This window comes from Mustelus asterias, chromosome 16, assembly GCF_964213995.1.
Source record: "Mustelus asterias chromosome 16, sMusAst1.hap1.1, whole genome shotgun sequence".
NCBI lineage: Eukaryota > Metazoa > Chordata > Chondrichthyes > Carcharhiniformes > Triakidae > Mustelus > Mustelus asterias.
In genome coordinates this window covers 76,554,673-76,567,434 of record NC_135816.1, presented here as the reverse complement: position 1 = coordinate 76,567,434, position 12,762 = coordinate 76,554,673, and the positions used below count along the sequence as shown (strand labels likewise).

The 12,762-nt window shown below is 42.1% G+C and overlaps 1 protein-coding gene across 1 annotated transcript in view; it reads left to right on the top strand.

Moving 5' to 3' along the window:
• LOC144505369 (ran-binding protein 17-like) overlaps positions 1–12,762 on the top strand; it is a 1,005,849-nt gene that overhangs the window by 716,639 nt on the left and 276,448 nt on the right. Inside the window, exon 22 of the mRNA XM_078231487.1 lies at positions 2,555–2,662. Coding sequence (XP_078087613.1) covers positions 2,555–2,662 — 108 coding nt within the window. The remainder of the gene's footprint in view (positions 1–2,554; positions 2,663–12,762) is intronic.

Genomic DNA, 12,762 nt, shown 5'->3' with positions numbered 1-12,762 from the left:
GATCACCTCTCATTCTTCTAACCTCCAGAGAATATGTACTCAATTTACTCAGCATCTCATCCTAGATCAATACAGTCAGCATGGCTTTGTGAGTGGAAAATCATGTCTCACAAATTTAATTGACTTTTCGGTAGGGGTAACCAAGAAGGTAGATGAGGGCAGTGCAGTTGATGTTGTCTACATGGACTTTAGCAAGGCCTTTGACAAGGTACCGCATGGTAGGTTCTTGCATAAAGTTAAATCTCACGGGATCCAGGGTGAGGTATCTAAATGGATACAAAATTGGCTTCTTCACAGAAGCCAGAGGGTGGTTGTAGAGAGTTGTTTTTCAAACTGGAGGCCTGTGACCAGCGGTGTGCCTCAGGGATCAGTGCTGGGCCCACTGTTATTTGTCATTTATATTAATGATTTGGATGAGAATATAGGGGGCATGGTTAGTAAGTTTGCAAATGACACCAAGATTGGGGGCATAGTGGACAGTGAAGAAAGTTATCTCCAATTGCAATGGGATCTTGATCAATTGGGCCAGTGGGCTGATGAATGGCAGATGGAATTTAATTTAGACAAATGCAAGGTGATGCATTTTGGTAGATTGAACCAGGACAGGACTAACTCAGTTAATGGTAGGGTGTTGGGGAGAGTTACAGAACAAAGAGATCTAGGGGTACTACCTTCTCCACCTGTGACGTCACCTTCAAGGATCTGTGGACTTGCACACCCAGGTCCCTCTGCGTATCTACACCCTTTATGGTTCTGCCATTTATCGTATAGCTCCCCCCTACGTTAGTTCTACCAAAATGCATCACTTCGCACTTATCTGGATTGAACTCCACCTGCCATTTCTCTGCCCAAATTTCCAGCCTATCTATATCCTTCTGTAGCCTCTGACAATGTTCCTCACTATCTGCAAGTCCAGGCATTTTCGTGTCGTCCGCAAACTTACTGATCACCCCAGTTACGCCTTCTTCCAGATCATTTATATAAATCACTAACAGCAGAGGTCCCAATGCAGAGCCCTGCGGAACACCACTAGTCACAGGCATCCAGCCGGAAAAAGACCCTTCCACTACCACCCTCTGTCTTCTGTGACAAAGCCAGTTCTTTAAGTAGTACTTTAAAGTCTGTGCCCCTTGGATGTAAGGTGAACTGCCACCACTGTGCTTTGATGTAGTTGCATATCAGATTCTGTGCTGCTTCCCAATCACTTGTCTATGAACATAGTCAGGGGAGATGGTGACGCAGTAGTAATATCTCTGAACTAGTAATCCAGAGGCACGACTAATCCTCTGGAGACACAGGTTCAAATCCCACCACAGCGGCTGTGGAATTTAAATTCAATTATTAAATCTGGAACACATAAAACCAGCCTCAGTAACGGTGACCATGAAACTATCATCAATTGTCATAAAGGACCATTTGGTCTACTTATGTCCTTTAGGAGACCTGCTGTCCTTAGCCTGTCTACACCAGACCACAGCAATATGATTCATTCTTAACTGTCCTCCGAAATGTCCAGTTCAAGGGCAACAAATGTGCCCACACCCCATGAAGGAATAAAGAAAAAAAGATAAAGACCAGTAGGTCCCATGTTAATAAGTAATGAGGTACTGTAGTTGGGTCATCTAACAATGATTGTCACTTCATCAATTCAGTGAAATTTCATTTACTTTATATCATAGTTACTAAGATTCTGTATTTGGTAAAGTTAACAGGATGAATCAGAGACTGAATAGAGCAAACTGCTCAAAACTGCTTTCAGGTAAATTTACACATGAGTGAGCAGTGTTCAAAGCAGAATTTTGCTTAAGCACCAATAGCAACCCTTTTACTTAACAAATTAAACAGCCAGATCAACAACAGAGAGCACCGAAGTAAAAGACAGAGCATATAAAAGAACAAAAGATAATGTAGATCCAAGCAACTGACTGGGAGAGTTAAAAAGTTACCAACAAAGGAAAACAAAAAATAGTAAGAGCTGCAAGTAGAGAATATGAAATTTTGTGAGAGAAATATGAAAGTATTTTACAATTATATTACAAGTAAAAGGTTAATTCGGGTAATGTAGGTCCTTTAAAAGTAGAACTGGGTAAAAACAGCAACTTTTATTTATGTGCTGCCTTTAATGTAATAATCATCCATAGAATCCCTACAGTGCAGAAGGAGGCCATTCGGCCCATCGAGTCTGCACCGACCACAACCCCACCCAGGCCCTATTCCCATAATCCACATATTTACCTTGTTAATCACCTGACACTCAGGTCAATTTAGCATGGCCAGTCAACCTAACCCTCACATCTTTGGACTGTGGGAGGAAACCGGAGCACCCAGAGGAAACCCACGCAGACACGGGGAGAATGTGCAAACTCCACATAGGCTGCGACCCAAGGCCGGAATTGAACCCAGGTCCCTGGTGCTGTGAGGCAGCAGTGCTAACCACTGTACCACCATGCCATCCTATTGCAAATGAAGATAAAGAAATCACATACTTTTTGAACAATGACTTTGTTTCAGACTTCACAGCAGAAGTTAACATTCCTTAACACGCCTCATACAGATATCCAGGCTACATCTCTATCCTCCAGCGTGCCATTGAGCTGTGGTACCATGAGCCTTCGTGTACAACACCTATCCTGAAACTGATGGCTGAACTTGTTCACAACAGGTGAGTAACCATGTTTGGGAGTATTCGCCTCTCACTGGAAATAAAAACAGAAAATGTCTTGCAGGTTGCTCATGCATCTGAAAAAAAGTTAACATTCTGCACCTGCTCTCGATCCAAAGATCCTGACAACGACATCATTTTGTTCCATTTCAAACTCTGCCAGCATTTTTGGCTTTTACTTCAGATTTTTAGCATTTTTCAATGTAATTTTTATTAGCTTTCAGAGCTCAAGAGTATACGTTTTGCTCCAACCCCCTGCCAACTAAAGCACAATGAACTTACCCCAGCAACTTTTGTGGGGAAGTGAAAGTTATCGGATTGATTTGAAAGACAGAAAAACAGGTCAAAACAGCCACTGTTCCTGCTTTTCCCAGTTCTCTCATACATTAGAGAGGTTGTGGGGGATTGTAACAAGTATATAAGTGGAGGTGGATTTGGGTGCGTGTAGGGAGCGATACTGGGTCAGTATCCCGATATCGTCCTACTGTTTTCTGGATTTCACTCAAGTGAATATAGTAAAATAAGAAAAGGCCATTCGCCCTCTGGAGCCTGCTCTGCCATTCAACTAGGTCATGGCTCATCTTCCAGCGGAATACCATTTTCCCATGCTATCCACGTATCTTCATATCTTTAATATCTAGAAATCTGTCAATCTAATCCAGTTAATCTGAATTTTTCCCAACTGGAGACCATGGATGAACAGGGATAAACACAGTAAGAAGTTTAACAACACCAGGTTAAAGTCCAACAGGTGAGTCACCTGAAGAAGGGGCTTAAAGCTCCGAAAGCTTGTGGCTTTTGCTACCAAATAAACCTGTTGGACTTTAACCTGGTGTTGTTAAACTTCTTACTGTGTTTACCCCAGTCCAACGCCGGCATCTCCACATCATGAACAGGGATAGCCACTGCCTACTGAATGCTGAGGCATTCAAATCGGGTAACCCTGACCTACACAGGAAATTCAGATACGATCCACGGAGAATCATCAAAGATGCCAAGAGACAATACCAGACCAAGCTACAGTCCCAGGCTAGCCACATGAACACCCACCGATTATGGCAAGGTTTACACGACATTACAGGCAACAAGGTGAAGATGGGTAGAATCACTGGCAAAAATGTATGAGCTCAACATATTCTATATTCGTTTTGAGCAGAGGATCAGCAAGAGAACGTCATCCACCCTGACGGACTCAGTCAAACCGATATCCGAGGTCATCATCGCAGATGTTAGATCAGCCTTCTTGAAAGTTAACCCTCATAAAGCGACTGGCCCAGATGGGGCACCCGGGCAAGCACTCAGATCCCGGGTGGACCAGCTGGTGGGGGTATTCGCAGACATCTTTAACTTCTCCTTACTTGGATCTGAGGTCCCTACCTGCTTCAAAAAGAGAACTATCATCTCTGCACCAAAGAAAAGCCAGGCAATATGCCCGAATGACTAGCACTGGTGGCTCTGACATCCATCATCGTGAAGTGTTTCGAAAGGTTAGTCATAGCACGAATCAATTCCAGCCTTCCAGAGTGCCTGGATCCACTACAGTTCGCCTACCGCCACAACAGGTCCACAGCAAATGCTATTTCTCTGGCCATACACTCAAATCTGGAACACCTGGACAACAAGGACACTTATGTCAAACTCCTTTTTATTGATTACAGTTCAGCCTTTAACACTTTTATCTTAACAAAAGTTATCTCCAAACTTTGTGGACGAGGGCTCAGCTCCTCCCTCTAAGACTAGACTTCCTAACCCACAGACCGCGAACAGTCAGGATAGGTAATGATATCTCTTCCATGATTATCCTCAACACTGGTGCTCCGCAAGGCTGTATCCTCGACCCCTTACTATTCTCCTTATGCACTTATGGCTCTGTGGCCAAATTCTGCTCCAACTCCATTTTCAAGTTTGCTGATGACTCGGCTGTCGTGGGTCAGATATCAAACAATGATAAGACGGAGTACAGGAAAAAGATAGAGAATCTGGTGAAATGGTGCTGTGACAATAATCTCTCCCTCAGTGTCACTAAAATGAAGGAGATAGTCATCGACTTCAGGAAACGTAATGGAGGCCATACTCTCTTCAACCTTCATATGGCGGGAAAAAGATACAGAAGTCTGAAAACACATACCAACAGACTCAAGAACAGCTTCTTCCCTGTTGCCATTGGTATTTGAATGGTCCTATCACATCTTAAGCTAATCTTTCTCTTCACCCTATCGGCAACTGCAACACTATATTCTGCACCCTATTCTTTCTTTCTCCCTATGTACTCTATGAAAAGTATGTTTTGTCTGTAAAGCTTGTAAGAAACAATACTTTTCACTGTATCTCAATACATGTGACAATGAAAAATCAGTTCGATCTCTGTCTTAAACATGCTCAGTGACTAAGCCTCCACAACCCTATGGGATAGAGAATTCCAAAGATTGTTGGGAGTAGGCGGAATGTAGGGTTGATGCCATAATCAGATCAGCCATGATCTGATTGAATAGTGGAGCAAGCTTGAGGGGCAGAGTGGCTTACTCCTGCTCCTAAATTATATGTAAAAGAAATTCCTCCTCACCTCAGGGAGTTTGAAGACAAGCAATAAGCCCCTAAGCAGCTATCGGACAAATAATGAAATTATGCGAACGGTAAATTAACTCTGCATTATGGCTTTAACAGTTGGCGGACCTATTTCCCAAGCTGTCAGTAACTCGTCAGGGTCAAGCAGTTGAATGCACAGTGGGAGAGCTTTTTCAGTGAAACTGACTGACAGGCTGGAAAGATATTTGTCAGTGAAATTGAAGAGCTGCAGCCATTGACCAGGTGTGAGGATGCTGCTGAAAGACTGCAAAGAGTTCTTTCACTCTCTGATAGATGATTTCCATAATCCTGGACATTATTTTAACTCTCCAGCACTTCACTCACCTTGAGCTCCATGTCCCTGCAGCCAGCTTTCGCCACAGCACAAGAGCAGTTTATATATTTCCACCTTGCACCTTAGATGATGAACAAAGGGAGCAACACCAGCTGCCTTCTACTCAGCCACATTTTGTTCCATAGGGCAGAGGGTGTGGACAAGATCCAGAGTGAAAGATGTCAGATCTCCAACACAGGTTCCACAGGCAGAGAACCAGCTCTCTCAACATGTTTGAGCAATACCTCATAAAGCTCAGGATTTTACAATTGATCTTGAATGTTCCAGCAGTTTAAAAACAATCAGACCTTAAAAATCTTATCTGAAAAAGAGCTCCCTGTACTGCACTGGGGCATCAGCCTAACTTCTCTATTCTAAAGTGGGGTTTGAATTCCTAACCTTGCAATTTAGAGGAAATGCTACCTCTAAATTGGCAAACAGAAAACTAAATTTCCTGAAAACTCAACACGAAGCTATTTTACACAAAAACTTTGTGAAACTAGGTTTTAAAATGGACCAAACTTAAGAATTAAACGCAAGATTCCAATTGAAATAGCTTTTCATAGATTTAATCCCAATAAACTAACCTGTCCAACTTGTTATTCTCTTTGACAGAAAATAAATCATAAAAAGAAAATTGTGAAAAACATTTCAATGTATTTTAGTGACCCACTGACAGAGTTAAGCCATAATTAAGCTCTGGAATTAAATTCTAGACTACTTCTTCAGAACCAAGTCTTCTTAAACACCATCTGAGTTTTCTTTAAAGCAAAAATTAGACTATTCATTGAACTCCATGCCATTTGTACATGGTCATGTAATTAAGAGAACTAGAACTTCAAATCTTTCACAACTGAGATTAAAAGATAAAATGGTTGTTTCATTTTTCCATCAATTGTCTCCATTCCCACCACTTTGATGTGCCATAAGCTGGTTTGTAATATTAATAAGTGACTAGCTACCAAAACAGCAAAAGCATACGGCTTGGGTCACTGTCTGTGTGGAGTTTGCACATTCTCCTCATGTCTGCGTGGGTTTCCTCCGGGTGCTCCGGTTTCCTCCCACAGTCCAAAGATGTGCGGGTTAGGTTGATTGGCCATGCTAAAAATTGCCCCTTAGTGTCCTGAGATATTGCCCCTTAGTGTCCTTAGTATCTCATCCTGAGATGCGTAGGTTAGAGGGATTAGTGGATAAATATGTAGGGATATGGAGGTAGGGCTTGGGTGGGATTGTGGTCGGTGCAGACTCGATGGGTCAAATGGCCTCTTTCTGCACTGTAGGGTTTCTATGATTACAGCAGGCCATTGCTCACATTTACAGCCAATTCAAACAAGACCTCCTTCCCAGTGGATCAGGTGGACCAGGTGGGCACGCAATTCAAGTGGCTGTCAAATTACCAGTCACTGGAAGGCCTCTCCTTAAGGCCATGTATTGTCCCCTCTGGCGCAGAAAGAGGCAGAGCATTGGTTGATATGGATAGGAGGAAAGGACAACACTTCATAGAATCCCTACAATGCAGAAGGAGACCATTTGGCCCATTGGGCCTGCACCAACAATAATCCCACTCAATCGCTATCCTCATAACCCCTCGTATTTACTCTGGTAGTCCGGCTGACAGTAAGGGCAATTTACCATGGACATTCAACCTAACCCGCACATCTTTGGACTGTGTGAGGAAACCGGAGCACCCATAGGAAACCCATGCAGACACGGGGAGCATGTGCAAACTCCAACGGACAGTCACCGAAGGCCAGAATTGAACCTGAGTCCCTGGCACTGTGAGGCTGCAATGCTAACCACTGTGCCACCGTGTTGCCCTTGTGAAGAGTGATAGGATGAATGCGAGTGTTGGCTGCTCAAATGGCGATGTGAAATGCCTGTAGCGAGAGTGGAACTGCAGATTGAGCTGACCTGAAGGGTGCTTACAGTGAATGCTGGGGTAGTCAAAATGTGGTATTCAGTACTTGAAGGTATCACTCAGCTCTCCTATCCCCTCTGAGGTCCTGGACCCTCTTGGTGCACTGTCTCCTGGTTGAAGGAAGCATGCTCCTGCTGCTGACTTTGTCAGTCACTTCTAACCTCACCTGTTTAGTTGGAGGGGTTGCCCATCTCCTCCTGTCCTTAGGAGATCTCACCTCACTGCTCCCTGACAGATCCTCACAGAAAGAACTCCAGAATGAAACCAGGGAGACAGCTTTCCCATGTCTCTTCTCCATTCCAATCTTTGCTGAAACCTTCAAACTCCATTTGTCTTTGATGCCTTTATGATCGCAGCTCGGGTAGCTTTAATTAGAATCCTCCTTTTGACTGATCCAGTGTGTGATCCCAATTGGTTGAGGAATCCAGAAATGGGATGCCAGTGCTGTGGCTCAGTTAAATAGCGAGGCAAACGCTCTCCTTCATCATTCATGTTCCTCTCCCACAACTGGTACCACCCTTCTGGCGGAAACTAAGACTTAAAAATTCCATTCTTTCTCTACTCTAATGTGCCATGAATTTCTTGAGTGACGTGTAGCGGGTGAGGGGAGGTCGCCAGCCCTCTATTATTGTTAACCCATCAAAGGTTGCGATAGCCATCTCATAAAAAGTCACCTCAAGTTGATCTATTTAAAATGTTTAGAGCAACATAGGGAATTGAGACGGACGGTTTGACAAAGAGTTGAAAAACAAAGGAATATAAATTGGAAGAAGTAAGAAATTACAATTAAGAAAATAAATGAGGTGGCATATATTAAGAGGAAAAGCCACTGACAAAGAAATGGATGTAGTATACTTTATATTTTTATTTATTTTATCATTTTGTTCCAGGGCTGAAGCTCTGCTGTGCAGTTTGATAGCAAAAGCAAACAACTAGAGCACTATATTTTCAAACTGTCTGATCGTGTTGTTGGATCCTTTTCGCAGCCAAGTGACTAAATCGTGCAATATCTACTTTTAACTATTGTTGTGTGCTAACTGCATTGATGCCACTGAGAGCTTATCCAATTGATAACTCTGAGGCAGGGTGTCATAGGTTCTGCCCTCTGTCTGTCCAGAGCTGGCTGGCCTCTGCTGAAAATGAACCATCAACAATGCTACAATCAGTCTGAATATACTTGCATTAGTCAGAGATAGATTATTCTTCTTCCTGACACCTGTGCTTGGAAGTTTTAGGTTGTGAACATCATTCCACTGTCGTGTTCCCAGCAGACATTCAACAGTTGAGGCTGGTATATGAATTGTACCCCCTTGGAGATGATCCAAGTGTATCCCAGGATGGACAAGCGGGAAGAAAATTAGTGGAGAAAAATTGGTGGGAAGCAAATTACTTTAGAGAAAGCTACTTAATAACAGTAATAATTCAGCAGCCAAGGCCAAGTGGCAACATTAAAGCAGCATAGATCAGTCCTGTTGTAAAATTAGATTGTCACTGATGTCTGGGGTTTGACCTTCTTGTCAGGGCACCTGATCTTGCAGCAGTGATCCCACAGCCTTTCCATCTCATCTCTCAATCATTTTCTTCCATAGGAAACATGAGTTATTAAAAATAATAAATCTCTGTTGTTTTCTATGGAGTAAGAAGTTTAACAACACCAGGTTAAAGTCCAACAGGTTTATTTGGTAGCAAAAGCCACACAAGCTTTCGGAGCTGCAAGCCCCTTCTTCAGGTGAGTGGGAATTCTGTTCACAAACAGAGCATATAAAGACACAAACTCAATTTACATGAATAATGGTTGGAATGCGAATACTTACAACTAATCAAGTCTTTAAGAAACAAAACAGCATGAGTGGACAGAGTACATCAAGACAGGCTAAAAAGGTGTGTATTGTCTCCAGACAAGACAGCCAGTGAAACTCTGTGGGGGTTACAAATAGTGGGACATGAACCCAATATCCTTAGTGTTACTACAGGTAGGATATTAGTGTGAATAGTACATTGCACTGCATGACAAATTTGGCATTGTAGTTCAGCTGCCCAATGTACATTCTGCCTGATAGAGCTTTTCATTGACAGTTATGGGTTTAAAAATACCAGGCAAAGCAGATAGCAGGTGGCCAAGTCATCACTGCAAATCCTGTGCCTCCCTCTCCCTCCATTTCAAACAAACTTCCACACCAGTGGTTCTCAAACCTTTTTGTCCATGGACTACTTAGGCAGGGCAAAAGACAAATTACCAGTTCTATCCCACCTGCTGTAAATATGCTGCTGCTTTTTAACTACCAAATATAATGAATTTGTGTACATTTTTAAAATTAAATATCATAAGTAAATTATTAATTCATGCTAGAAACAAATTTTTTATTGAAGTAAGGTGTTTGAAAGATTGAGATGAATATGAAATTGATGACTGTACAATGATACTTCTGAAATAAAAATGGCCAGCATATTTGATGCCCAGGACATTTTCATACTATAAGTATTGATACTACAAGAAAACTAGTTTATTTGAAACATTCTAAATGTCTTGTTAACTTATTACAATCTTCTTCTGAAAAATTAATACTTAACTTACATTGATATTAATTACACTAAATAAACAGGAGCATAAATCTTGGTTAGAAAAGTACATTGTTGTTGCTTGCACTTATGATAGTTGGTCATGAGGTGCCAACCAATCTGCTCCTTTTCTCCTGTAGTTTAATTGTTGTGATTGTGACTGTTGCATTTGTCCTGATGAGTGAGAGATGAAAAACTTCAGCAATATGATTCTGTTTTCAGCAGCATTCAAGAAAGACTCCCCCATCAGCTGGAATCAGGATTTGGAGAGCCCACCACTGTCAGAAACAAAATTTGGTGACTCACTTTCTAAGCTCATGAGTAAAGGGTAGCCACTTGGGTGAGGTGCAAGAGAGCTGTCAACATACAGTATCAAATGATAGTCTCTTCAAGAATGGGTGGAGAACATTTAGGTGGGATAGAATTAATCTGTCTATCTGAAAGGCAGTTAAATCCGGGTGTACATGTGCTTTATCTCAAGTTATTAGAGGTGTTTATAGAAACTCCAGGAATCAAGATCTTTCAACCAAGCAATCTGAGAAAAAAATTCTTATGTAAGTGATGACCACATGACAGGTAAACATTGCTAATACACAACTTGCAGAGAATTCTGGCAGCATCTAGTGGCATGATGCGACACGGTGGCACAGTGATTAGCACTGCTGCCTCACAGCACCAGGAACCTGAGTTCAATTCCGGCCTTGGATACAGTCTGTGTGGAATTTGCACATTCTCCCTGTTTCTGCGTGGGTTTCTTCCGGGTGCTCCGGTTTCCTCTCACAGTCCAAAGATGTGCGGGTTAGGTTGATTGGCCATGCTCAAATTAACCCTAGTGTCAGGGGGATTAGCAGGGTAAATATGAGGGGTTGTGGGAATAGGGTCTGGGTAGGATTGTGCTCGGTGCAGACTCGAGAGGCTGAATGGCCTCCTTCTGCACTGTAGGGATTCTGTGACTCTATGATATGTGTGTGTGTGTTTGTGTATCTGTGTGTACGAATAGATAGATATACGTAGACCGAACTTCTTTGCTCTTCAAGGCAAGATATGTCTGTGCTTGGATTGGTCAATTTAGGCACTTAATGTCACCATTTAGCTCTCTCCAGCCACCACAAAAGGAGGCCATTCAGCCCATACTGGCTCCCTGCATGAGCCATTCTGCTAGACTTACTCCTTTGCCTTTTCCTCGTTGTCAGCAATTTCTTTCTTTTCAAGTGTTTATCCAATTCTCTTTTGAAAGCTACAATTGCCTCTCTCCCCACCACACTCTTAGGCAGCGCACTCCAGATCCTAATCACATCCTGCATTAAAAAAATTTTCTCACGTCATCTTTTGCCAATCTCTTTAAATCAGTGACCTATGCTTCCCAACCCTTCTGCCAATAGGTACAGTGTCGTCTTATCTGCTCTGTCAAAATCGCTCATGATTTTCAACATCTCTATCAAAACTCTTGTCAACCTTCTCTTCTACAATCTGTCCCTCTAAGTCAAGTTTCTCATAATCTCATTCTCATAATCTTTGCCTGCACCCTCTAAAGCCATCATCTTTTTCAGAGAGTACCCCAGAATTGGACACAACCAAAACTTGGTGTTTCATAAAGGTTCATCAAACCTCTTTGCATTTGTCCTCTAGGCCTCTATTTATAAAGCCCATGATTCCGGAGCTTTTTTAACCACTTTCTTAACAAGCCCTGCCATGTTCAACAATTATATGTACCCCGAGCGCTCTCTCTTCCTGTGCTGCCTTAGAATTCTGCCCTTTATTTAATTTTGACCCTCCATGTTCTTCCTATGAAAATGTATCATTTCACATTGCGCACAATAAATTTCATCTGCTGTATGTCTACCCATTCTACCAGCCTGTGTGTGTCATTTCAAAGTCCATCACTATTTTCCTCGCAGTTCACAATACTTCCAAATGTTTTATCTTCTGCAAATTTTGAACTTGTATTCTGTGCACCAATTCTAGATCATGCTTATGTTATGAAGAAAAGCAGTGGTCCTGGGGAACCCCACTTTATACCATCCTCCAGTCCAAAAAACAACTGTTCCCTTCCCCTCTCCTGTATCTTGTTACTCAGCCAACTTTGTATTCATGCAGCTACTGTCCCTTTTAGTCCAGAGGCTTCAACTTTACTGATGAATCTATTATACTCTTTGAGTACCAATAAACTAGTTTAATTAACAAATAAACTAATTTAATTGACAACTATTTAAACTGTAACAAAAAGAGAAGACTTACAAAGGAAGCTTAAATCAAATTCAAAATGTTGCTTTGGGGGCTGATTGGCACTTTGTCCAAATAGTCAATATAGACCTAATCAACTGTATTACCTTTACCAACCCTCTGTGCAACTGTGCCGCTTGTCCAAATTAACTTGTCCAAGTTACTGTTACTTTTGTCCTGGTTTCTCATTTCTAAAAATGTTCACACCACCAAGGTTAAACTGACCAGCTTCTAGTTCTATGTTTATCCTTGCGCCCTTTTTTCAACAGTGGTATGACATTTTCAATTTTCAAGTCCTCTGACACAGCCCCGTGTATCTAAGGAGGATTGAAAGATTATGGCCAGTAGTTTAAAATTTCCACTGTTACATCTCTCAGTATCTTAAGGTGCATCCCATCTGATCTTGGTGATTACTAACAAGCATGACATTTATTGCCCATCCCTAATTACTCTTGGGAAGGTTGTAGTGGGGCTTATTTTGAACTGCAGGAGTCCTTGTAG